A 27,643-nucleotide genomic window follows, 5' to 3' on the forward strand; every position below is an offset into this window, starting at 1 on the left:
CCAAGAAAAAGAAAAGCCACTGTCCAGGGAACTTCTCAGTCTCAGCTAGCTAAAACCTAACTAACAGCAAAGGAGAGCTCTGTCCCGCTGTCTGTCCATGCTGCAGACAGCACAGTCCAGGAGCAGGAATGTGGAGGAGTGAGTGCAGTTCCTGAAAACAAACTGCACGCTTCTTTTTCCCCTGCCTCCCTCTCAGGACCAGCCTTACAGGTGCAGAACTTAATATCCAGCATAAACAGAGACAACTGGGGATACAAGCATCATAAAGTCACCCCAGGACACCAGACCGACCAACCAGTGCTGGAATAAATTCACGCTATGATTTAAAGAAACAAAGAAGGCTTGTGCCAGTTTGTATGTTCAGAGCCGTGTAGTCAGTGTTATCAGCTCTTCACAAGCACCTGTATAGTAACTTCAGCAAATTAAACATCAAAACTTTAAAAAAAATAAAAGAAAGAGACTTACTGAAAAGGACGTTGCAATATATGTCAAAGGTGAAACATCAGATGGCAACATACTGACCACAACCACAAATAACAACTGCTTTCTCAGAAGCTAAACACATCTTAGCAAGCACAGGAAACTCTGGGCTCATAAGAACAAAAATAATTTTGCTTAATGGTTAAATTACCCCATGGCAGTGGAACGATGCCCTGCTTGTGCCATGCCAGTGGGGCCTCTAGCAGTGCCTGCTGGGCCAGATTCCTTCTGAGGGCTGGGACCACGGGCCAGCTCCCAAAAAAGGGACTTTGGGTCTGTCACCTCCAAGCTAGAAGAGGCAATAAATGGCCTGCTTTATTAGGGAGAAGCACTAATACTCTCCTTAACTTGTAGGATTTAAGGATGTCTTTCTGAAGCCCATTTGTATGTTTAGTTTTGATTCTGTCAAGGATCCAGATGCTATGGTGGCAGAATTCTCACAGAATAGTTAGACCTAAAAACATTTTTCTAACATGAACAAGCATATTTCAGTAAGCACCCAATGAGGTACAAGCTGACACCAAGATGACTACAATGATCTGGATCAGGAGTACTTGTCTCCTCTTCTGAAAGGTCTATACGTGCACCTGACATCAGTTCAGTCCCAGATGGTCTTATATTGTCTGGTGTTACATCTGTGAAGACACTGAGAGTCATGCTACAATTGTAAATATTAATCTGCCTCCTTTCGACTGAGAAGGGTGATCACACACATTTCTGTGATTTATCTCCCATTACTCTCAAACAGAACTGCAAATAATACTTTATCTCAAAACAAGGGAAATGGATCTTAGCCCCTGATTGAGCTTCTGGATAAAGAGTAGACCAAGCAACCTTCTTAATTTCACATACTAAAAAAAAAAAAAAAAAAAAAAAAAAAGGCAACAGAAGGAAAACAAAACACTTGATATCTCTTAACAGCAACAAATGATGAGATTTTTCTGTCTCCTACTATCTCCTATTACCATTTGTTTCTTTTAATTGTTTGTTAGTTTTTTGGTTTTTGTTTTTTTATTCCAGTGCATGAGAAAGATCCTTCAGCCAAAAAAAGATTGAGATGGAAGAGGTAGGTTGCAACAGAGTGCTGTACTTTTGTGCTCCACATAACCTTCCCAGGAAAACTCTCTTTGGTGGAAATGGATCAGTGACATCCAATTTTTGCAGTAGCAAGAAACTCAGGTCTTTTTAGCAGCATTTACAGAAGTTCTTGTTGAGAAACTCCTCAAATTCCCAAAAACAAAGTCAGAGAAGAGGACATATTTGCATGGAAAGTATATCTTTCTCTTATAAGCTCAAACTGGTCTTTCATTAGATTTTCCCAAGACTTCCAAGTCTCCATATACCTCCCAAACCCTGCATCTGTGCTTAATGAAATAATTTGAAGGATGTACTTGAAGAAAGTATGGCATTGTTCCTCTTCTTTTTGCATTTTTTTGAGGCCATAAACTGAAGTAATTACAGATGAGCCACGTTCATATGACAATATATTCCAGATAGATGGCAAATTAGGGTGCACTTAAATCAATGACTCCATTTTATTCCTGATACTAAGAAGGCAAAACCAGAAGAACAAATTACTTCTTTTTGCAAGGTTGATAATGGAAATTAATCTACATCTACTCCCACCTCAACTGCCAGCAGCAGCTACATTTCAATAGAAGGGGAAAACTGACAGATTTGCAAGGGAGACATGCAGAAAAATACTGCAGATAAATTTTTTAACACGAATTTAAGTTAGTAATATCTAAGAATAAATAGCCATCTATCTTCTTTCAAACCAATTTTTCATATGTGCATTAGGCATTAAACAATATTTCCTGTAGGCTGAAGCAACAGGAAGGAAGGCAGGGTATTAACTTTGTATTTAAATTACCTCACAGATGCTTAAATATTGTAGTGGTGAAGGCTAGATCAAAGTTTCTCATGTTTAGACTACCTATTAAAAACCAGTAGAGAGAGAGAAATTATTAGCTAAAAGATGGGTTTTAGAGAAAGATGCCTGAATGTTACTCAAAGTTATTGAACAAAATGGCTGGAAGGAAAAAGCACTATGCGTTCAGAACTGAAAAATAAAAACTCCAAAAATAGAACTAAAGCTAAAATGATGACTGGGTCTAGTACTAAAGAGACTCATGAAGAAACAGATCGATAAAGCTACCGGATCCTAACTTCTCAATTTCAGTAAAAATTAGGCATAACTGGGGACAAAAAAATAAACTTCTCCCTCTATGTTTAGTATCATCAACTATTAAGAATATACAACTTTCAAAACTCATTCATGATGAAAAAATAGGTTTATTACAATGGTAGAAAATATTTTGTTTGAAGTCTTAATAAAATTCTGATAGATGTCTATAGCACATATTGTAATTGTTTCTGACTACAAGTGTGATGAGTATCACAAACATTGTTTTGGAAGAGAATAAGAAATCTCAAGACAATTCCAGCCCTCTATTAGACAGACTTTTTCTCATATTAACCATTGTTAAAACAGTAGGAATACTTAAACATATTTATTAGATTTTAGACATTAATTTCCAAGATATTAAATAGCAAAAATTCCTGATCAACACTTGTTTCGAAGACTTGTGGTACTAGTCTGCATTTTTTAGCAAAGGCAATTACTGGCCCAAAGATGGAGTTCTTCAGCATCAACAAAAAGTGTGACAGCTTCAGAGAGAGGATCTAAAAGGGAACAATCGCAGTGGTAAAAATAATGGGAAACAAATTCAGGGGTAAAAATAATGACAAACAAACCAGATCAACAGAGTGACCATATATGTTCATACGTGAGGTCATCCAAAAAAGGCCACAGCAAAGCTGTCATGGACAGCTTGAGTTCAAGTTAACCCATGTCCTGCAAAAGTTAGAAATCTCTTACAACCCATGGCATTGAATTTTGGTTTTCAGAATCAGAAATGGGAAATCACACTAAGAATTTCAGCCTGTGTGCTTGGGCAGGCAAGTCTGAATGCTTATGCTTGGTTCCAGCTAGTATTCATCCCAACCAAGAATTCAGTACATCTTTTATTTATAGTCTACACTGAGGCTTTGCAAGGAATGTTTTCTTTCCAGTGTTGGGGCAAGGATTTCTTTTCTTCCTATCTGGTATGCTTTACAATGGACATTTCTGCTAAAAAGGTATAATATGAAAACATTACCACTATTTATAAAAACATGTTTGACATCTACATCACAGGGATTCAGAAGGAATTGATGCTGTTATAAAAATCTTTATACAAGTAGGATGGTATCTGGAACAACTGAGCAGGAAAGATCATGTTACTTCTCCTTTCAAAATCTATTTTATACAGCAATTTTCTAGACCATCCATTCAGGAAGTCTTCATAATATTTACTAATTGTCCCTTTTAGCCCAGCTTTACAGAAACCACTGCAGTCACATAACTGAAACTGTATGTGTAAGACAGCTATTCTCATTATCAGCCTTTACCTGCTCAAGCCCTCAGCTTCAAGTTCTTGACCTGATGATTTTTTTCTTAATCTCATTAAGCAATTTAAGAGTCAAACACATAAGTGAAAAGCACTTTCTGTTGTTACAGCATGCTTTTTACAACTCTACCTTCCATTATCCAGAGTGTTATAGCACAATAAGGCAAGGCAGATTAAATTAAAATCTGGATCTTTTTTTATTGTTCTATTCTCTATAATTTCCTTATTTTATCTGTGGTCCACAAATTACTTTTCTGAGCAGCAATGCTAAAAGGATGCCGTTTATGGAAAGGATGGCAAACTGCCATATGGCTGTTGTACAGTTCATTCTGAAGATACCTTGTACCTACAATCTGCATTTTCCTCCTATGCACTTCAGGCACCCTTGCTCATCTCCATCCCCCTTCATTTCAGACCTTCCACATTTTTGTATGACATGGTATCACTGGAAATGCTGAATGAGGCACTGGACATTTGATTACCATCATCTTTTTGATGTAACCCCAAAACTGTGTATCTTCTGGGTTACTTGCTGCATTGATACAAATCTGGATTCGTGTATTACACTGCCTAGAAACTGCAAATAGAAATTCTCTGTGAGTACTTCTGCTATTTTTATCACTAAGTGCACAAAAAATTGAAACAGAGCTCCTCATATTTTTTAATGAAAAACCAAATTAACAAACATGATGTTTTTCTACAAGGAAAAGTGTAATAACGCCAGTCAATTAGAAATGTAAAAAATGATGATAAAACAAAGCACACTCAAAGCCAAAATTCACCCTCTTCAACAAATTCTTGTTTAGTACTATGAGTGCAAACTGATCTACAGACCAAAAAATGTATTCCATAAAGAAAAAGATTAAATAAACCCCAAGTTTGTAATTACTTGTCATGATCAAAACATCCTGTTCCATGCAACAAATGGGTGATCATTCCTACCCAGCATGTGGAAAGGTTAGCCTAAAAGGGTTCCATGAAGAGATAAGGGGTTTCAGTATAAAACCCCAATATAAAGCTATCTAGACTTACCAGTATCATCATCCAATGTCCCAAAGAAAAGGGGGAAAAAGTGTATTTTTCCTTTAGAATTCTCATAAGAATACCTTCAAACAATACCATAATTGATGGATGTTTATGGCAATATCTACTTATAGACAAGCTTATTTCTTTTGACAGGTTTATCTAACATGTAGTAATTAATGTATACACAGAGTTCATCTTTTATGCACCCACATCCATAAAACAAGCAACAATATCAAACAGACTGATGATAAATGTATCATCCTGGTAAAATCACCTCTTCTTCCAATTTATGTATGTCAAGACCTATTTCAGAAGCAGAGAACACTGGGGCATTTTTAATGTCTCTTTCTCAAACTCTTCTCCCTCCTTCATTCACTTTTTAAAAACTGCTAACCTTTTTAAAGCATAGAACTTCTGTATAATTACATTCACTTGAAGCTCATAATAGGAATTCAAACCTAGGTTGGTAATAGTTACACTACAGCGTGACTTTAAGGCATTTCCATTAAAATAATAGTTGATGAAATAACCACTGTGACTTGGATTAAGCATTACAAGTAGGGACATTTCACCCTGTCTGTCATGTACTGTTCAACATTTCATTTCTTCATCAGCAACATCTTGGCTCTCTTAGCCATGAAGATGGCAGCTGTACCCATGTGCCTGTTGATCTTCATAACGACCACTACCATTATTTTTTAAAACAGAAAATGGTTGAAACCAAACTGGATCCTCCTTAAAAAACCTGAGTTGAAATTTTCATTAAAATGCAAGTGTTGCAAGGCTCCAGACATGATAATATGAGAGATGACCATGTCAAAACATTTAATAGATCTCTCAGCATCAGATGACCAAATTCACATTGACCACTGATTTTAGTTATGCTCACATTTGTGCTCTTCTGAAATATATTTATAAGCCAAACAGAATTTCAGTAGAAAATTCAGGACATAAATTTGGGACAGCAGGGCTATAGCTGGGTAGAAAAATAAGGGCAAAGAATTTCATGTGCTTTCTCACATGTGCTGTCTATTCTTTTATCTATCTCCCCCTTCCTCTTGTTTTTACCTTTATATTTTCCTTACCACACACTGACTCCTTTTCTTCCTCCATATCCTGCCTTCCACCTTGCCTTCTTGTCTCTTTCATTACTGTCCCAACAAATGAAATTTCCCAATCTAGAGGTCATCTTTGATATTTGAAAACCAGAAGTGCAGCAGCAGCCTGTACCTCAACTAATCTGTACCTTGTGACATGAATGTGTGATTTCCAAACCATATGTTCCAGATTTACAGGAGCAGCTAAGGCCAGTAAGTCTGAAGAGATTTGACTGTTTAGGTACATTTCACGCAGACTGAGGGAACTGGACAGAACCAGAGAACATAATGCAATACTTTTACATAACAGATGTGGGATATGAGATTTACAGGTATTAAACCAAGCTTAACTTCCTGACAGATGCAAGAAACACCTCTGTGCAGGTTACAAGCACTAGGTCATTATGCTGTAGGAGTACTTTCTAAAAACACACACTCTCTTAATGTCCAGAGATTAATCTTTATTCTCTTCACCAAGCAGGGAAATAAACTGGTTTTTTACATTCACTTAAACACATAAACAGGAATAAACACGGGGAACAAAAAATATAAGGTTTCTTTGGGAAACTGAAATGAAGTCAACAAATGAAACAATATTCCTAGAGAGTTCCTGAGGAATCAAGTTTTCCTTTGAAACAGACATGATACAAGCAAGAAATTGAGCGTTGCTGTGCAAATGTTAGTATTGACATTGCTTATAGGTTATAATTCATAATGCAATCACTACAAACCCATGCCAGCAAAATTTTATGTCTTCCTATACATCCTGAATTAATGCTGTTCTCTTTTTCCAAGCTGAACAGTCAGCCAAAATTATCTCCACATTGTTGCTTTAGCAAAAAAGAAGCTGAAGACAAATTCAAATATTTTTGGTATAGTTCTACTATCTTTTTGTCCATAGGTCTTTGGAATATTCTCCTGCTTCTCTTCAATACTTTAACAAACTTCAACAAAGTATTAGCCAGCAGAGATACTTCCACTCATGCATGCTTAATTTTGAGCAGGGATGTATAAATACTTTTGAGTGGAGACTGCTATAATTTCAACTAAATTATTAATATAAACATACTTATTTTTTAAAAAATGGCTGTGTCAAAAGTATTCCTTTCATCTACAGCCACAAGTAGATACATGTCTGAAAGGGAATCATAATCCTACCAACAAAGGCTACTAAAAGGTACATATTACAACTTCACATTTCTAGTTGCTTGTAATTTTGTCAAACTAAGTTTTTTTGATGACAAATCTCCCAACTTGAATAAAACACGTGTGTCAGATTAAAAAAAGAAACCCAAACAATCTACAAACAACTGCCAACTTGCTTGGGTTTACTCTCTAAAATAACTGTTAGCAGAAAGAAAATATTTTCATTTGCTCCTGTCAAAACTACTGGAAACTATTATTTCAAAGATCTGATTTTTTTTTTTTTTTTTTTTTTTTTTTTTTTTTTTTTTTTTTTTTTAAGATTTACAGCAAGGATAGAAAGCTTTATGGTTCTGTGACTGTGTACACTAATAGAGAATAGCAGCCAGTAACCAACCCCTGACCAAGGCCCACTGGACCAGCAAGGCACCAAATTCTTGCAGCTGGAATTCTTTTCCCTTACAGAATCCATCTTCTTCCCAAATACCCACCCTGAACACTTAATTTACACTTAAGTTACTCTCCAAATGACAGCAGGCATAGTCTAGAAAATTGCAAGGAGATATGGCCCAAAGCCTTGCAAGGAGTACTCCAACAATGCCATGCTCCCAAGGAACTGGTCTGTGGCTGGAAACTTGTCTCTATTGTAAATTGCATCCACCCCAGCCTGGGTCCAATTGGGTTTGTCCTTATAACCATAAAAATAATGCTTTCTTTCGTTCTGTATTTCAAAAGAGTGACCGTAGAAATCACTAAAACTTCATTTCTAAGTTTGGCTAAGTACATATCAGATGGTAGTGATTTCAGCCACTATCCATCATACCACAGATTTTAGTTTGAATATACACATTTATAAGAAAATCACATGCTTTTCTATACTGCCCCTGATTTAAGGATATCCACTACAACTTGTATGTATTTTTATATTGCTCCCTTGTCCTTATTGACCCCTTCCACTGCTCTAATCTACCCATTACGTACACATGATACAAATGTAGTTGCATGCAGTTTTTTCCTTGCTTCTACAATTTACCTATTAATTCAAAATTTCTATGAACAGTACATCTGTAAGCACTTCAGACTGAATAAATGAATTAAAATAAAGACATGCCTTTAAAATTAGTATCATAAGGGAGAATATGTATGTTTTACCTAAACAGTGATTTCATATTATTTAGGCACAATCAGTGGGTTAAGCTGAGATATAGACATGCATTTTCTCGCTCAAGTTTTTAAAGAAGGAACCCAAAGCAACCAACACACCAACAGAAGCACACAGGGGAGGAGAGGGACAGCTGTAGTATTTTCCTGTTAAAATACACCACCTATCTGAAAAAGATACCAAAACAAACTGAAGTAAAACAAAAGAAAAATAAACAGAGGCTATGTTGTGCCAAATGATACATACAGCACTATAATTTCTGACTTTAAAGAACAGCAATGTTACCTCAAAAAACTCTTCTACTAATTCATATTAAGGCTAGATGAAATACAAATTTTTATCTATGGCAAATATTTTAAAACAACAGTTACAAATTACATAGGTTATTGCCCATCAACATAACTTGCAAATCAACACGTAAGTGGTAAAGTCAGAAGAAAAGTATAGTCACTGTAAAAAGAACAAATAATTTACTGAGCATTTTCAAATTTTGCAGACACAATATAATAAATCTTAATATGCACTTCAGACCTGCTAAAAGTTAGACAAATTTTCTAAAACAGGGTTCATTTTTATGTATATTTCCTATTCAATTTGTTTGAGTAGGAATTAGTGGTTGTAACTGATTAATGCCAATAAACCCATGTAGAACAATTAAATATTAAAAAAAAAACAAACAAATGAATCAACTAGAAAACCTGAAAAACATTCCCAAATTAAACCATGTGTTCCAAAGAGGATAATCTAAATGCTCTGAACATAAAGAATGTCATTTCTGAGGTCACCTTAACTCCAGGTGCCAATTCAAACCTATAACACCAATACAACAAAGTTCTTCTTCCAGACAAGGTAACTGCTTTTACCTTTATGTGATTTCTGCAGCTGAGGTAATGGACACAGCAGAGACCTGAATAGAGTTTAATTCAAGGTTCACATATAACTCTTAATCCTGAGTACAGGATTTTTTTTCTTTTTAACACAGCTTATGCCTCAGCTCATCATTTCTGAAATAGGATAATGCTCATGTACCTTCCAAAATACATTTCAAGGACAAAACTAATATTGACAAAGAGTTCAACTGCAGTGCTTGTAGGTATTTAGAAACATTTGGCAGGGAAAAAAATAGGTTTGGAGCATTTACAGTGAAAGCTCAAAATGTTCTGATTGAATTAATTAAGGAATACTGTCAGTTTGATATTTCAAATGTACGGCTTTAGCAGAGGAAAGATACCACCACCAGGTCTGACCTCCTTCACAGAGGTTTTCATTTTATATTTGCTTATCAACTTTTCAAATTTATTGTCCTCTCCTGAGGATGCAAACAGGACAAATTTGCTATACAGAAGAAGTCTAATAATTCATAAAGGTAAAAAAATGTAAAACTTTCCCCCAAACTTCAGTTCTTGAGAATTGCTATTTCTAGAAACAGAAAGCAAAAGTACAGAAGAAACATGCTTTTAAACTGGTATCTAAACTCATTAAACAAATATTTGAGTACAAGCCTTTATGCCTCTAGTTATTAACAAGAGGCTGAGTGGATGCATTGTCATGTTACCTTAGAAGAATATATTCAGGGCAGACATAAAATTTGAATTTAAAAAACACACTCCTGCACAATGTACACATAGAGAAGCACACTATTAGTAATCATTTACCATGAGTTACTCCTTATTAACCTTCACGTGGCTTCGCAAATACTTTCATTTTTTGTTTCTTTTAATAAATAATTATTTGAACAGACAGAATTTACAAACCATAATACAATTAAACATTCAAAATATATTAGGCTTAAAAATGTGGTATTTTAAAGGGTTTTTGTCAAACAAGTAAATCAATTCGTCAAACTAAGAGATTCTAGCATGTCCCTTAATGAGAATATTGACAATAATAGCTTTTTCTCTTCACAATCACAACAAAAAGACTGTCAAAAGAATCTTGATTACTGGTATTCATTCAAAAAGCTTAGAAAGCTTCTTAGAGCACCCTGTAAAGTTACACGTATGTTACACATACATATTAATAAATAAAACTACTTTTCTGCACTTCCCTCCATACAACATTCCAGTTTTCCATTTACCAATGAGATTGCTTGGTGTTCAAATAATTAATGTTTGAAAGACCACATCTAGTATGAGGGAAATAAGATAATAATTTTTTTCTTCCACATTTTGACCATTTCAGTTTACAAAGACAGCAAATTGTCAAATTTCTACTGATCTCACATAATCAGCATTACAGTTTTAAATTGCCAGATAAATCTGCAGAACCTGATTGACAGATTCAATTTCTCATTAATACATGTGGGTATAGCTGCAAAGAACAGATGAAAAGAATGGCGACTGTCTTATGGGGTAACACAAAGCATTTTGAAAACTTAACCACTTCTTAAACACCTACTTGTTTATCTGCATTTCCTGATGAAATACACATAACACATAATTTCAAAATCTGCACGTAAATTCAACTAGCAAACAACTGCCTTCCTTACTCTGCTAAGTGAATCTACCTCCAGCACGACTGGGAGGGACGACTGCTTTGATGAGCTGATGAGATACACTTCAAGCTATCCTCAAAAAAATAAGATAAAGATGCTTGGATGCCTTTCCTCTTCTCCATCTAACCTTATTGACTGACCCTTCAGTCAGCCTGCTCATGACACAAAGACAAAGCACTGTGCATCCTTCAGAGGCAGCTCCTGCCCGTCCCATAACCCACACCAGCAAAAGGATTGACACAGTTTCTAAATAAAACCTGTCAGCCACACAAAGATAAGGTGCCATTAGCTGCGTGTAGATCGGTGTTACTTTCAAACACAAAGATACTGCAAATGTTCTTTGCTGTCACAGCAACACTTGTTCCACAGGCCCTTCTAAATGCAGAATATTTCACTCTGGCTTTCAGGAAGAAATTATGTTTTAAATTGTGCTCTACTTTCTAAAACACATATAAGTACATCTACGCAAAACGCTTAATCAAGTGTGTGAATAGAGTAACATGTCCATGAGAGGTGTTTTCTGAGGTAGACATGCCCTTGCACTAATTACGGAATGCAGATCTGCTCCTAGAGAAAGGAAACCTATAGATAGATCTTCGCTAGACTATTACAGGCTCATACGCTACAAGCGATGCAGCTGGTGATACCTGTATGCCAAACACCAGCACCGCGAACACCAGGGGAAAGCCCGGGAGGTTAAAGTTAGCCGCGGGATACGGGAAACCTCCCGCGGGCTCCGCTGTTTGGCGTCAGCGCAGGCGGTCTCTGCCCGCCGCTGCCCGTGTCCGCGCACCGAGGCCGGCGCGGTCCCGCCGCCCCCGCGACCCCCGGGGCTCCGCGCCCCGCGGGCGGCCCGGGCCGGGACCCCCATCCCCGCCGGCCGCGCACCTGAGCCCGAGCGGCCGCGGGAGCCCCCCCCGCGCCCCCACCCCCGGGCCCGGCGAGGCGGGGGAGCCTTACCCGGGAACTGCTGCGGCGGCGGCGGCGGCGGCGGCTGCTCGTCCTCGCCGCTCTCGGAGTCGGTCTGCATGGGCTCCTCGGCGAAGTTGACCCCGCGGGCGTCGGGGGGGCCCCGGCGCGAAGGCTGAGTGCCCCTGTCATGGCCGGTGCCCGCTTTGCGGCCGCTCGGCTCCTTCTCCGCCGCCGCCTTGGCCGTCGCCTCCTCCTTGAGGCGCCCGAAGTACTGGAGGGCAAACTCCAGCAGGTCCCCGGGCTGGCTCCGCAGCACCTCTACCGTGAAGCCCTGCAGCAGCTCCGTCAGCCCCGCCGGGATGGAGATGCTCATGCCGGGGCCGGCCGGGGGGGCGCAGCCCGGCCAGGAAGGGGGAGGGTGAGGGGAAGGGGAGAGGAGAAGGAGGAGGAGGAGGAGAAGAAGGGGGGGGAAGAGCCCAGGGCCGGGGGTCGGCGGCCCGGGGGACGAGGCGCGCCCGGCAGATCGCCCGTGGGCAGCGGGAAGGGGCGGGCGGCGGCGCAGGTGGGAGCGGGCGGGGGGCGGGCCCGCGGGGGGCAGCGGCTCTGGCTGCCTCGGCGGCGGCGCCTCCTCCCCCCGCGCCGGGGGAACCTCGCGCACATGTGACCCGGGAAACCATGACAACCTCCCGCCGGGGACTGCGGCCGCCGCGCCCCGCCCGCCTCAGCGCGGAGCCGGCGGCGCGGAGTGGAGGGGACAGCGGGCAGGGCAGGGCAGGGCATCTCTGCCCCTCGCACGGGCTGCCCTGCCGGGGCTCGGCCACGCCGGGCACCGCTGCCCCCGCCACCCCCGGGCTGCCGGGGACCCAAACCTTGAGTGCTTTCTCCCTGCGGGGGTGTCCAGGCATCCGCCCCGCGACCAGCGGGGATTCCCGATAAGCGGACACGTCCCCGCTCAGGGAAGGACCGCAATGCATGTAGCACTTCATAGCTGGTTACTGCTGTGTTATTTCACGGCCATGCACCACCTTAAAGCTCTTCTCCACATAATTCATACGCATAGATGTGCTGTCGATTTACATTCATCTATATTATTTAGGATGGGAGGGGTGATGTGGTGCAAGCAAGAACATCCTGTTTGTCAGCTGGTTGTTTAAGGTCCACGAAAAATTTAGCTGGAGAAAGAAGCAATTGTTTAAAAATGGGGGAAGAAGTCCAATTTAAACACTGCTGAGTGCCAACGCTCAGCATAGACGCTCTTCCAAGCCATGCAGAGACTACTTAGCACAGTGTTAAGTGGGTGCTGCTTGTCATCACCAGGAAGCTTAAATGTTTTAAGTAGAGTAAGTAGCAATTTTACGGGTGCCATGTTTTTCAATGCTTCACTAAATTCCTTCTTCAAAGTGAGGTCCGTGGAATGGATGAAAACTGCAGCACCCGCCCCGGTTTGTTAGCACCTCTGAACATTGGCCAACGTTTTGGGGTTCCAGAAAGATCTGTTGGAGTCTTCTTTTTATGCATCAAGCAAATTAACTGCTAAAACCTCTAAGCCTGCGACAACATGGCTGTTTGATAATTGATTTCATTAAACATTCAGCATTCCTCAAATGGCCTTGCAACGAGCTTCATAAGGGCTTAGGGTAAGATAAGCAGTCAAGTGTGAGTTTGCAGTAGCAAGATACTGAAAGACCTGACCTCGAAAAAATAAGGTGACAGCAAAATACAGCAATCTCTGTGACACTTTTCACACAGATAGGGATATCAAAGCCAGTTTTAAGTTGAATTCATTTCCAAATTGAACCCAGTTCTGATTGTGTATGCATTTTCAAATGGAGCTTGGTTCACAAATTGGATCTTTAGTGTTGCAGACCAGGTAAATTAGCGAAGTGAGTAAACCATGCCTGCGTGGGTGATACCGCTGCCCTGTAACAGGCAGGAGACACCTCTGCTAGTTGAGCTGTGGAATACCTTCGGGCAACATCTTGTGGCTTCCTTTTACGCTGCAGGCCATTATAAAGTACTTTTTTGAAGTTAAATTCACTGTTGTTCAGCACTGTCCTGCTTGAGGAACCTCTTCAAAGTCAAGCTAAGTCATCTGGGGGCAGACCACGGGCTCTCTCTGGACTGCAGAAGCTTGCTCTGTCGTCAGGCTCTAAGAACTGCTGCAGTGTCCAGGGGGCTGCCAGCACACCCCCACTCCATGCCATGCTGCAGAGCTGGCATGCCCTGGCCACAGCTGCCTGCTGGAAGCACTGCTGCTGCAGCATGCAGCCACAGACATTAAAATGGCTGAGAATCAGGTGCAGCAGGAGAGCTGACACCTGTACATCATGGACAGGTGCATAGCTTAGTTGCTCTGGAGGGTGGCTTACCTAGAAATGCCAGATTGGCTCATTCACAAGTTTGGGAGCTTAAAAACTTTCTCACACCACTCATAGGACTGATCTGTTTGTGACCAAGCTGAGACATACCTAAGCTTTGAGGAAGCTCCCAGGAAGAGAAGTCTTAGTAATTAGTGCCTTCCAGGCACTAGGTGTCCTGTGAGCATACAATATTCCATTTAATGGAGTCTTCCAGGATTAGAAGAGTTGTCATCTCTGAGGTTTTCTCATACCCAGACAAGGCAGTCTTTTTTTCTAGGAATTTACCAGCAGCATACTCTCTTTTGCCATCTAATCAAGGACTCCCCTAGTTTGTCAGAGACTCTCATCCTCCCAGATTTAAAATGAGATCACTCCTCTGAAGACATCCTCAAGAGCCAGCCTTTGATGTTTTTATGCAAAACTCAGATAATTTGAATAAGAGATTCCTAAGTGGCAGAACTCTAAAAAAATTCTTCTTCCTAAAAAAGGTTTCAAAACAGCCCAAAACACTTGTGTCTAGTGAAACTTACCTTGAGGTTTGTGTATCTCAAAGGATGGCAGCAAACTTTGTAGTTCAAGTTGGTGTCATCTAGTTTCTTTAGATGCTTTCTGTTCCAAAGACCTTGTATTGATATTTAAATTGCTTTTAAATCCTCATAAGGAGGACAGCTGTCAAAAATATGTGTTATGTCTAGCAGAGTGAACAGTTAGATAGTGAGAGTATTGGTTCACACCTCTCCAATGAGTTTCATTAGTTACTACTAATTTTTGTGTGCCATCTAGTTCAGCTGTAAATATCTTCTTAAAAAGAAAGAGAATTTACAACCTACAGAAATCCTTCTGTACTGAAAAAGGATAGGCAGAATATTTGCCTCACAGTTCCCAAGGAAATAACATAAAGACTTTGTTATGTCCTTTCTTCCTAGCCAATAGATGCCCTTTTCATAGCATACTGCTAACCTGCTTTGCATGTCCTTCTTGTCCCTTCACCTGGTTTGCAGCAGTGAAAAACTAGGTGATTAGAGCTAACAGGTGAGAAATAGCAGTTGTCTCCCACAGGACAATTCCAGACAGATGCTTCAGACAGTGGTTGGGAATACCACTTGTCAGAGCTCAGAGAATGAGATATTTTCTGATCACATGGAGGACAATGAACAGAGTGCAGAACAGATGAGTGTCAGACTTTCAGGCTTTGTCTTTACCAGGGTCAATGCAAATTTAGTAAATGTAGTAAACTTGACCTAACAAAGTCCATCCAACATCCAACTACAAGCCTGTTTTTTTCTGCCAGTTATCGATGTTTTGCCTGATAAGAATATTTTTCTCCAGTCCTTCCCAAGACCTGCTCTCGAACAACCATCTCCCGATGAACCCCGGCTAAGCCTGCAATGCTGTAGGTGGCGTACAGAGGGGCAGAAGTGTGCACTTAACATCGGGGGTGTAAGCCAGGGTAAAGCCCTTTCTCCCCTGAGGAAAGCAACTTTAGCAAGCACACCAATGGAGTACCAGCTTTTAAATCCTGCCCTTTGTTACCTCGTGTCAGGCAAGAAGGACCGGCTGCAGAGCTAGCCCAGAAAGAAGAGATCCTGATCTCATCATCTGTAACAGTCTCTCTCAATTTGGCAACCTAGTAATTTACACAGTGGTTCTCCATGGAAAGAGTTCATATTGTACTGGAGAAACACATGGCAAAGCCAGGCCCTCTGCCTAATGCAGGATAGTAGGAAAAGACTCACATTTGTCTTTGGGAGATGTTACTCCCTAAATTTCCTGTGTTTAGAAGATCATTGATTTGTGATATCTCAAATCTTTTGTCCAGGCTTTTGAAATTTTAAGTGAAGATGCACTTTGCATACTGCACACCAAAAAAGCTGCTGCTCAGAAGGCATCTTCAAATCCCGACATGCTTTATGCTTCAAAATCTCATCAGCTATACGATAATGTTTTCTATTCCTGGCTCTTGACTGAGCAATAGCTGGTTTGTGAGTTTAGAACAACCACAGTTCATAAGAATAATCGTGTACCAATTTCTGATCTTCCAAAATACCTTTAAAATACTACATGTATTGACTTTTTTTTTTCTCTCCTTTTCAGGTCCTTCTAGCTTAGTAGGCAAATCTTGCTCACAGAATGTTTTATCTGTTTTTAATAGCAATCATTCAGCAATGAATTTTCCAGCAATAACAAAACTTGCAGTTGTGTAGATCCATAGTTTCACTTTTCTGTTCTCATTCAAATGATATGTCACCATTATTGTATTACAAAATCCATTACCAAGCCCAAATCTATTTTTCAGAAAAATATTCAATTCTATAAACAATATAAGAAACTAATGCCTGTAATGTGTGAATCAAGTTCTAACATAGTCCCCATGACTCTTCCTTCAATTGAATCTCCTCCATCTCATACCCTTTACTCTGCCTGTGTTTATTGTTCTGTGGATTCAAACCCCTTAACTCCTCCACTGCCTACTGTAAATCTAGAATGGCAAGAACCAAGTAGCCATTTACATACTTAAGTAAAGTTGTTATTTATGCCAATGAGGGTTTTCCCTGAGCAAACAGAAAGGCCAAGTTCGAAACATGGGTGGAAGGAATCCACCTGAAGAAACAGAATAGCAGCAAAGCAGTGTAAATGAAACAGCCCCTGCCACTTTCAGTACCAATTCACAATCAGTTTCACCAGATACACAGTTTGAGGAATTTCCTCACACAAAATGGCACCTGCTAACCCAGGAACAAGTGTTCATTTCCTCTCCCTTGTATCACCTTTTAGGCACTTGTAGTGCTAAGTGGTCAGTGAAATTGTATACCTGAGTAGTGCTGAGGTGAATCATCATGCTCTCAGGGAGAAGAGAGCAGAAGTCATGGCTCAAGAGGAGGAGTATCAGATTATCAGCAATTCAAATTCTAGTTGGCTTATGTTGGTCCTGAATCCAAGTGTTCCATCCACCTCATCTACTGAGATAATATGTTCAAAAGAAATGCAGAGTATCACATATTCTATCTAACCTCAAGTCCCTTGCTTTTTCACTCACCCTAGTCCTTTTTAACCCCAAACTGTGTTTTCCAGGGAGTATGAGCTTTGTGACTTATTACAAGTTCTGTTTACAAGTGTTACTATTCAGTAAATGAACAGCTGTTGATTTCCATTGAAATCTGTTGTTTGTTGTCCTTGATATTCAGAAACTACAGGATACTGTCTCTTAGAAAAGTGCTCCTTTTTATGTGCCTCAATTTAAGCTCTCATAATCACCTGTAATTTCAGAAAAATGTGACTAGAGTTTCTAAAGTCAATATAGTGAGTACTGAATTTGTCATTAAAAGTAAACCTTCTCATTTTAAGAGCATTGAAATAAAATGAAAGTGTAGATGTAGTAGACTTCATCTATTTTGAGGATCTTATTTCGTTTGATGCCCTACACTTTTTATAAAAATGGCACTATACACTGTCAAGACAACCTGTTAAATGGCTAACAGAGACATCTCTCCAAATAGCTAACAACAGAAGATCATCATCAGATGGAGAAGTTCCCCAAGAATTGACGGTAGGCTTCTGTTCAACACCTCCTGCAATCACATGGTAGCAAGTATAAATGTTGCTGATATAACTTCCAGATGACAAAAACCCAGTTGAACAGTGATATCTCTGAGCTCAGGGAAGCATGGAATGGTCTGGATGACTTGTCCATTTAAAGAAAATCGTACTCTACAAGCTCCTTATTATGTCTTTGATTTTAGAAGAAAGAGGTTTCTACAGAATGGAAGGACTCTATCTTGGAAGGCAGTGCTCCTAGAAGAGTTTGGTGATCAGAATGGAAAAACAGCTTTACTCCAATTTCTGGTGTAATTCTGTAGACAAATGAGATTTTTGCTTGTTTCAAGAGGGAGATCAAAAATAGGAGTGGGAGACCTTCCCTCTATAAAGCACTCCTGAGACCAGTAAAAAAAAGTACAGATCTAGTGTTCATATATTCAAAAGAATATGGAGAAATGGAGATGTGCAGAAAAGAGACATAGGAATTATCCATAAGCTGAAGGAAATGTCTTGAGGTGAAAAGACTGGGAGAATTCTCAATGTTTATCTACGCACTTGTTACCATGCTCAGTAGAAGAGGCTTATATGATCTAAGAGATGAAGGATATGAGTCTGTATAGTCTAGTAGCACATTTATGGAAAAGAATAACATCAGTCTTGCTTATCAGAGATGGCTCAACATCTTGGAAAATCAAACTCTTTCATGTCACTAGAGGAGCACACAAACACCCAAAGATGCAGAAATTCTTAGATCTTCTGAAATATGAAGCACTAGTGAAAAAATCATAATACATATGTGTTTTTGAAAACCTACAGTCACTGCCGTGGATGCTTGGGTTTTATTTAAATGAAAAAAAAAATGATAGTGAATGGATAGTTTTGCTTCAGTTTCCTTGAGGGAGCTGGGGAATCTGATAATTTTTGAAAAATGTACTTTCTCCCTGCAAATCTTCTGCTATTAGTTCTGAGCTTAGATCTGAAGTCTTCAGATCATCTACTTTGTGGCAAAAACTGGGAGAAAATGAGTAGAAAGAGCTGATGGAAAACAACGCTATAATTCCATGCCTTGAGTTTCTCATTAACTGTCAGTGTTCCTAAAAATAGTCATTAAGAGAATTTGCTTCAGTTTCTTGGGACCTAATTTCCAGAAGAAGGGAGTCAGACCTGTGGAGTCTGGAAGTGATATCTTCTAAGGAAGAGGCAACTTTTTCAGTGAACATGAACTGTTGAGCTTTTGGTTTGGCTTATTTTTTGGTTTTGTGGGTTTAGATTTTACTGTGTGGGGTTGTTCCGGTTTGTCTGTTTTGTTTTTTTGTCTTGTTTTTGTTTTTCTCTGGTAGATTTAATTGTTACTCATTATATTCTTGAGGAAATTATTAGTTATTTTTGGCAAGAAGAATAAAGCTTCTGTGCAAGTATTAGTTAAAGAGGGCACCAGCTGAAATATTTTCTTTGGTTTCAGCTCTAATGTAGAGGTAATGTTCCTGCAGACTTTTGTCCTGCTGAAAACTGAAAATAGCATTAGTGAGTAAAACCGCACTCTGACCCTAACATGTTTCTCGGTGTGGGTGTCTCTGCACACCTACACACAGCTGGGCTTGGGTGGGTACTGCTGGATTGTATGACAGATGCTTTAGTGTCCCAAAGCCATCAGCCAAGATGGGTTCAGGTGTCTTACAGCCTAGTCTATAAGGAAAGACATGTGCCTGTAGTTGGAACAGCTGCATTTGAGAGAACAATCTTAATTCAAACTAGCAGATCTTAAAGGACAAATGTGGATTTGTCAGAGCTGTGCACTGGAGTGTCAAGCCTCCAGTTTGTCTCAGGATAATTTGGCTATACAAACTTGTGGATGTGCATTTGATTAAAAAATAATCAAAATATAATGACCTTTACAGATTCTGGAAAAGACTGTGTTTTTATCTCTCTATAATTGTATCTGTGTGCATGTATAAATAAACACACGTGCATTTGTCTCTATATGCCATTACTGTTTCTCTTTTGGCAGAATCTAAAGATCCCATTATATTACTCTGTCTATGACTGCAGTGCAAGAATCTTAACACAGTTGACTTGCAGTGAATTAAGACTGGCTATTTAGTGTAGACTTATGGATCATCAAAGAAAGTGTGTGATTACTTTTTATACTTAAAAAAAAAAACAGAAATATTTACATTTTTTAAATAAAATTGCACCACATTTTCAATATTCCAACATTAGCTCCAGGAGTGGAATATAAACTGTGCCAGACATGCATTCCCATGAGTTTTTTATCATTGTTTTCTACACAATCTATTTTTATTCAGTTCTATGGGAAATGCACACACTGTGCAGTTGCCAGAATGTAATTTCCCAATGCCCCTTATTTATTTCAAAGTATGCTTTTTTTGGATTCAAGTGCTTTTGCAACAGCACTTTTTCATGTTTTGTCATGTAAGTACTCCTTGCTCATACTGAACCCATTTGGTGAGGACAGTTGTTGCATATGTGCAGCTGGAAGAGCAGCCACATAAACTAGCAGAAGCCTCCCACACTGGCCATAACAGTTGGTTCTCCTTCCTATTTCAGGGTCTTCCATTATTCATGTTCACTCCACCTGAGGACTGCATGCAGGGAGCTGGGGGCAGAATTCTTGCTTTGTTCAGATTCTGCTGCATGTATCAGAGCCCAGTGGTTGCTGGGGAGATGGTGATGGCCTGCTGAAATCCCTCTCTTTGGGCCTACCTGGCAGGACAATTTGGAGGCTGCCCAAATCCACAGCATGTTAACCCTCAAGGACCATCTAGGAGCTGGGACTAGCCAAAATGCACCCAACTTCAGACTGATTTACAACACAACCAGTGCCTAAGGAGCAACAGAGAGGTTCAAGCTGATGATGTACAAGAGAATAGATTTGGCTATGGAATGTGCCCCAAAAGGACAACTTACCTCCTTAAGGACATGGTCCTTAGTCAATATGTCCACTAAAATTTGCATGGTGCTTTCCAGGTCAGCATAATTTTCTGTCCTAAGGTCACTTTCACTTGATAGAGTTTTTTCTCTCATTTACTCATTTTTGTGTTAAAATCAGCTTGACAATGTCTTTACATCCCCACAAACCATCCCGTTAGATCATTGCCATAAGACCTAGTCAAGGACTCATGTTCAGACACAACTGCAGCTCTACAACAGTCCTTTATAAAGTGCTAAAGACACTTCTGCATATAAATAGGGCACCACAGAAGAAGACCTCTCCAAAACTTCCTTGCAGTGCTGTTTAAAGGAAACTTTAATATGTGCCCCAACCCTGACTCATCTTCAGTACAACACCACAGACCCTGCACCATAACATCTGCATAAATGCCCTACTCTCATAGTGCTCTGTGAGATATAGACTTCAAACAAATAGGGAAAGGAAGAAATGTTGTCTTGAGGCCACACACTGAGGTCAGTAGTCCTTCCTACTTCTGCTATATCTGCCTCAATTTATACCTGGTAGCTCAAATGTGAGTTTTTTCCTGGAGGTTTGGCCTGACTCCTCGCAGAGAGGGTTGGTAACCCCTTGTGAACATGTAGCAAGGATCCAGGGTCAGGGTGCTTTCCTTGCCCTGTGGATTTCTCCACCATCCTCCTGCCATCTAGATGGTGGCACAACTTTCTCCTACTAGAACTTGGACAAGAAGCAGATGGGTTTGGTAGCAGCTGGCAAGGCACATGGACTACTGAGGCACAGGAAGGTGAGAAGGTTCTCCGGGGGTCTGAGCTCATGGCTACATCGTGAAACCGCGGTCCATTGCTGTGGCCATGAGTCAGGGAGAAAGGCTGCAAGGTTACAAATGTTACACAATTTCTTTAACAAGTCTCCTCCGATGTCTCCATTGCCTAGGCCTTTTAATTGGCAATGGCAACAGGCGAAAAGTAGCCTTCTGACAACCTCACAGCCTTCCAGAGCCCTGTAACTCATGAAGGAGAGACAAATATTTTGAAATTGGGCACCTGTGAGGAGCCAAATTTCCATGAAGTTGCACGGAAGGAGAGCCTCTCAAAATGGCAGTCTCAAAAGAAGCTTCCTGTCTAGATGGTTCCACAGACTTCATTGTGACAAAAGCATCTTTCCCTGAAAGGTCAAGGACTCCCATCAAGGAAAGGGACACTGCTGCCCTTCCAGTCAGCCTTCAAAGTAATTATTTACAAAGATCACCTACCAAGTCAATTTATAACAAGATAAATCTACATTATGCATAAACTGCAGAATGCATCCTTCTTCCCAAAGCAAAAACAAAAGGAAAAAGAAGTCAGTATAATCAATAATGCAAGGGCTATAAGCTTGTCCCTGGTAGCATGTCTGGGCTGTCAGATGTTTCTGAGTTTTGGACTCTCAGAATAAGACAAGTCTTTTTTTCTCACAATTTGTATAGATTGTCATGAGCAATTGGATAAGGAATCCTAAGATCCCTGGGCTCATATGGGTCTGTGCAGACAGGACAGCTTAAAGATCAATATGGATCTGCATGCTTCTCAAAATCATATCTTCTCATTTTCCTGAGTTCTCATCAGCATGTGTGTTTAAAATCCACATTTCTCTGGTAGCCCCACTGTAAACATTCTAAATATTCCTAAAACAGGCCACTAGGGCAGAAACACTAGCAGAACTTCAAAACAGCAGATCTGCCCTTTCCATAGGAAAGAAAGGGAAGTGTAACTGCCCCAGAACTATCACTCTGAAAGGTAAGAGTCACTCATGAAGCAACCCTCTGGCTATCTGTAATAACTAGGTATTTGTTTTGATATTCTTTTTATGAAGGTGATGACGAAGTAATGTAACAGGAATGAAGACACAGAAGTGTGGGGATCTTTGGATGAGAAAATTCCCCTTGACCAATCATTTTTCTGACAGGACCAGTCATCTTTCAAAGTCCTCAGCTTTTTATCCTTTCCTTCTCCGGAAAGACTGCAATATGGATACTTCACCCTGAACAGAAATAGAAGAGGAAGATGCAGACAGCAGATAGACTCTTTTACTTACATTACAGAGCTAGATTGTCCTGTGGGAGCTGGCAGCAAGGTCCAGCTGATCTTATCCTTATTTTAAAATAGGATAATGATTATGGAGAACACAGAGAGATTCTCAGTATGTGATCAGTGCCACACCACTTCCCTGGCCAGTTTCCAGCATGATACTCATCAGGCTGAGATCTTTTACTTAATCCATAAAGTGCTAGCCTAGTTTTATGGTCCTCTCCATGGAATCAATTTCACATGGATTAAGATACATGGAGAAGACCGGTCATCACTGCAGCTGGGCTGGCAGGGAAGGAACACAAGTTGGGGTTGCACTGGTCTCCTTGACTGTCCTAGGAATGTCCAGATAAAGCACATCTGCTAATCTGTTCTGTGCTTACAGAAATGAGACAGGTCTTTGTGAATGTCCACCATTTTTTGCTCTTTCAACACAGATGCAGGGAGAAGGGAGCACCATAACACATCAAGAAGAAGGGCTGACTCCTTGCAGACCTTTTCTTTGCCTGCACCTCTGCGTGTCACATATCTGATGTCAGTAGCACTGCTCCCTGCTTGACATTGGCCAAGCTGGATGGCAGGTCTGGGGGTAGGAACAGGGAGGGAGGGCAGAGGAGGGCAAGCAGACAGCAGCATGCTGGCTCTCCTGAGACAAAAAGACATCATATCCCAGCAGGGGCCATCCTGCAGAACTGCAGTGAATCCTGTCCTGGGCTCTAAAGTGCCCAGGTGCAAAGGAAATATGGGGTTCTTACTAACTAAGATTTTTCATGTCTAATAGCCAAAGGGCAGTGAACTTTCTGCATGGAGATGCTCTCAGTGACATCTCTGTGTCAGCCACTTCACCCTGTTTTGTATCTTCTGCAAACCTGCTGAGCCTTCCCTCTGTCCCACCATCCAAGCCATTAACACAGGGTGACCCCTGGGGTGTGTCACTGGTGACAGTAGCCAAGTTAAGGGAACAGGTAAGGATTTTATGCCTGAAAGAGTTTAATTTCTGCTGATCAGTATACAGAGATGTAAGAAGAGTTCTTCTAAAGGTTTATGTAAGGGTGTACTTTATTGGAGATATACTAATAAGTGTTAGAGTTTATTTTGAAATGTCCATTATTTAAAAATATCTACTACTTAGTAAAGCATGAAACATTATTTAATTTCAAATATGTGCAGCATTTTAAGACTTGGACTTTTAAAACATGTAGATATTTTAAAATAACTCCACTGTGTAAACAGATCCTTGCTTAATAGTGCAATGTCTTGTAAACATTCTAAATAATTTAATTGATGGCTTTTATTTTCTTTCTCTGTCTCAACCATTGGCATTCTTCAGTTTAGATGTCAACATTTCTATGCCTGGAAGCTGGAGAATAAAAATAGTTATGCTCTAAAAAAGGAGCAATGCTGAGGGTGAAAGGTCCTGATCTTGCAAGTTCTTGCTCACATGGAAACTCAATGGCACTACTTGGGTAAGGAGGAATTACTCATCCAGCAGAAATTACAAAATGAGGCTAAGCTTTGCTACTAAAATGGTAATAACTCAAAGAAGGAAAAGATTATTCACTCTCTGATGAAACAGAAGGAGCCTGACTGTACAAATCTGAGAGGTTTAAAGAACCAACTAGGGCTGAAACTCACTGGAAATCAGTTTTGAAAACAGATGAGAACCTCCTGCTAAGCTGTTAGACTGCAGTGATGTTTCAACAACTGGGATTTTTTTAGGGTTTTTGTATTGAACGCAGATGAGCTACAGGGATTTCAGGTCTATTTGGAAGCCAACTATGTATTCATGTCAATATTAATAATGCCGTGGGCTAGACAGAAAGCTTGAAAACTATTTGTTTACATAAATAAAAACCAGTGCATTTTTGGAGTTACTTCATTCTGTGGCCTTAAAAAGAGTGTTCTTGGCCCAATAAGATGACCTTATCCTTAGAAAAATAATATTTTATGTCAGAAATGTCTTTATTTCCTGACACAGCAGGAGAGAAAAGCCACTTTTATTCCAAGGAATCCAGCTCGTTCATATGAAACGTAAAGAGAATGAACACATCATGACACCACAATACTGATTGTCTGACTCTTGAGATAAGGGTGAGTGCCTAATGGCTGTTTTCCAAACAAAGAGCACTCAGTTAAGAACCAGGGTACATGTCAAGAAGGTCTTAAAGGGGAACATTACTCACATAGCTCAAGAGTAGTCAAAGAATATTAAATAGTCCACAGAACTCTATCTCTTCTTTCGCTGCAACAAGTACAGGGGAAAAAAATCCGCAAATCTATAAATCTTCTATTCTCTAGCTCTTTCCTACCTGGACCACCACATTCTCTTATTCTGAGCACCTCTATGCTGATCTTCAACTGAAATTTGACAGAAATGGCAGCAGCCCACTTCCAGAATTCAGGGACAGTCCAGTTGGTGTGACAAGTCCCTGCATGAGGTCTCTGCCACACCTGGAGTTTCAAAACCATTTCCAGCAAAAGGCATTTACCACAGTGGAAGGTTCATAATTCTTGATTCTTCAAAACATCTCAACTAATGTAATTTAAGCTAGTAGTTCTCAGCCTGCAAACAGGCACTTAAACTTTTCAATTGCCCTTTGCTCCTTTAAAGATATTTCTGATTTTCCCTCTGAGAGATGATAATCCCATGAGTAATTAAACAACTTCTTAACTTTCTTCTCTGCTGTTTGTGGCAGACACTCCCAGCTGTAGGTTGGAAATGAAAAAACTTACCCAGTGCAAAGCCCTTAGCATATCTTGGTGGTTCTCCCATGGAGAAGGTAATGGGCAATACAGTTGCCTTTCTGTTGTTTCAGTGCACTTGAGTTTCCTTCTTATCCATCTTTTCAACTGGAAAAAAAAAATTCTTTGAACAGATCTAGTATAGCTTCTTACGGGGCAAGCTCTGGAGAGAGTCTTCCACTCTGTGTATGGGCAGGTCTACTTTTAGTTAATGCTGATTTCCTTTCTTACTTTTGGTTGTGTCTGAGCATAATTGTTGAATTTGGAAGAATAGAGCAATTAACTTCTCCACATCTCAGTGTTTCCTCTGTTGTTCTTGGTTGTTATCTTGTATGCAGTTGTGTGCCTATGGACCTTTGTGCTTGGCCGACTTTCACTGTTGGATGAAGGTCTAATATTTTATTGCTCAGAAGCATTTTCATAAATAATCTGTTTCCAGTGCAGAACTGCAACTGATTTGTTTCTTTCTGGAGGGAAGGACCAGAGGTCCTAAAGAAATGGAAATATCATGTTTCTGTGTCAGTTGAAAGGCTGTTCTTGGACCTTGTTGGTGTCTAAGCTATTAAAAACTGAACTGGTCTGTTTGAGTTTACGAGAATATAATCCATCATAAGAGACCCACAAATAAGTTGTTTTTTTCTTTTTCCTCCGGCTTAGCTCATTTTCTGAGCTAAGTATTACATTGCATTAAATATGTCTCCCGCCATTGTTTATTTGCAGGCCTGTTCTTTAAAGGATAAGCCAATTTCCTCTCAAATGCAGTTGATTTCTTGTGACTCACTCTGACAGCTGTGACAATCTGTTTGTCACAGAGCTATTGGTACATACCAATTTATACATTAAAAGTAGCTGAAGGTGGAGCAGTCTCATAGGTGACTTCAGAACCCTAAAATGTTGTGTGAAGATTCATCAGATTACTCTCTGCTTTTGTGGTTTTTTTAAATGATGGTATTACTTTTTAACTTTGCACTTCAGTGGGTTGTCTTACAACAGTGACTCTTACCTGGGAAAACTACTGCCCCGGAATGCCCCAGTTCTGTTCCATGCTATAGTATCCAGTATGATTCCATGGCAGTGTGGGAACACATCAGAACAAGGCCAGTAGTGGGCTGTTTGCCATTCTGGGGTGAATTGTTTCTGGCTCAGTCCCATATGCCTGAGGGTGGCATGTGTCTTCTCAGGAAGGACAAATTACTCTTCTTCATGTTTGGCAAGCTCCTGCTGGCATGCCAAAGAGGGCTATATTTAGTACTGATACTGTTTAGCCAACAAGCTGGGAAAATTGTCATGATGATACAACTAGAGATTTACCAAGGCTGTTTTCCAAGAGCTGAAGAAGACTTGGTTGAAATGAGCTTTGAATTTCCAGCTTTGAATCTTGCTGCTTTTATTTTCTCTGGGTACAGTACATCCTGCTCCCAAGCCCAGGCCTGTGGTGTTGCAGCTTGAACTGAGTTCATTCACTCTGACTTGGCATTGGTGGAATTCCTACCAAGCTGGCTATTCAGATATACAGCTTGGTAGCCAAAATTCTGCTCTCCTTGTTCTGTTGAATCCTGGCCATAGCTGCTGCTCTTCCTGCTCCCCTGGTGACATGTGCTGTCCTGGCTGCCTAAAGGACAGATGTGCTGAGAGCAGAGATCCAGAGAGCAGCAGCAGCTGTTCCCAAGAGAACCCTCTTTGCCTCTCATCTGCACTGGGCACGTGGCTTACCTACAATTCAAAAAGCTCATGGGACTGAAAGCAATATGAGCCCTGATACTCACTGCAAGAATTTCACCTTCTCTGTTCCTTTCCCTTGTGAAACAGCAACATCAGGAGCCTCCCAAAGTAATAGAGCAACACCATGGGGTTATCTTATTTCTTATTCATTTTATTTATCTTATTTCCACCCCAAATTTGCCACAGGAACATTCACTATTCAACAAAAGCACCTGAAGATCATTCTCCTGGAAGACCATGCCAATGAGAAGGTCTCAGTTATCTACTCTTTGTACTAAATTGAAGTTACATTTTCCACTGGTAATCTACTCTATACTTAGGCTTTGCATACATAGCAGTGCCAAAAAGAGAGTAGAAGAAATTACCTCTTAAGGAAAAAAAGGCAAATATCCCAATGTAAATGTGATTTTATTGCTTTTATTTAGGCTCTGTGAAGGAATGGAAATTCATAGGGGATAAACTAAACTAAATAGGCTTTTTATTAACAAAATATTTCAAACTCATGCTCTGCTCACAAC

General features: G+C 40.3%; 1 protein-coding gene across 1 annotated transcript in view; it reads right to left on the reverse strand.

The window, feature by feature from the left end:
• The window catches only part of PRKAR2B (protein kinase cAMP-dependent type II regulatory subunit beta), a 73,777-nt gene extending 61,549 nt beyond the window's left edge, over nt 1-12,228 (reverse strand). The window contains exon 1 of the mRNA XM_053943084.1: nt 11,815-12,228. Within this exon, the coding sequence (XP_053799059.1) occupies nt 11,815-12,139 (325 nt within the window). The 5' untranslated portion in view covers nt 12,140-12,228. The remainder of the gene's footprint in view (nt 1-11,814) is intronic.
• Nucleotides 12,229-27,643: the final 15,415 nt, after the last annotated feature.

Source organism: Vidua chalybeata, chromosome 5, assembly GCF_026979565.1.
Source record: "Vidua chalybeata isolate OUT-0048 chromosome 5, bVidCha1 merged haplotype, whole genome shotgun sequence".
In the NCBI taxonomy this organism is placed as follows: domain Eukaryota; kingdom Metazoa; phylum Chordata; class Aves; order Passeriformes; family Viduidae; genus Vidua; species Vidua chalybeata.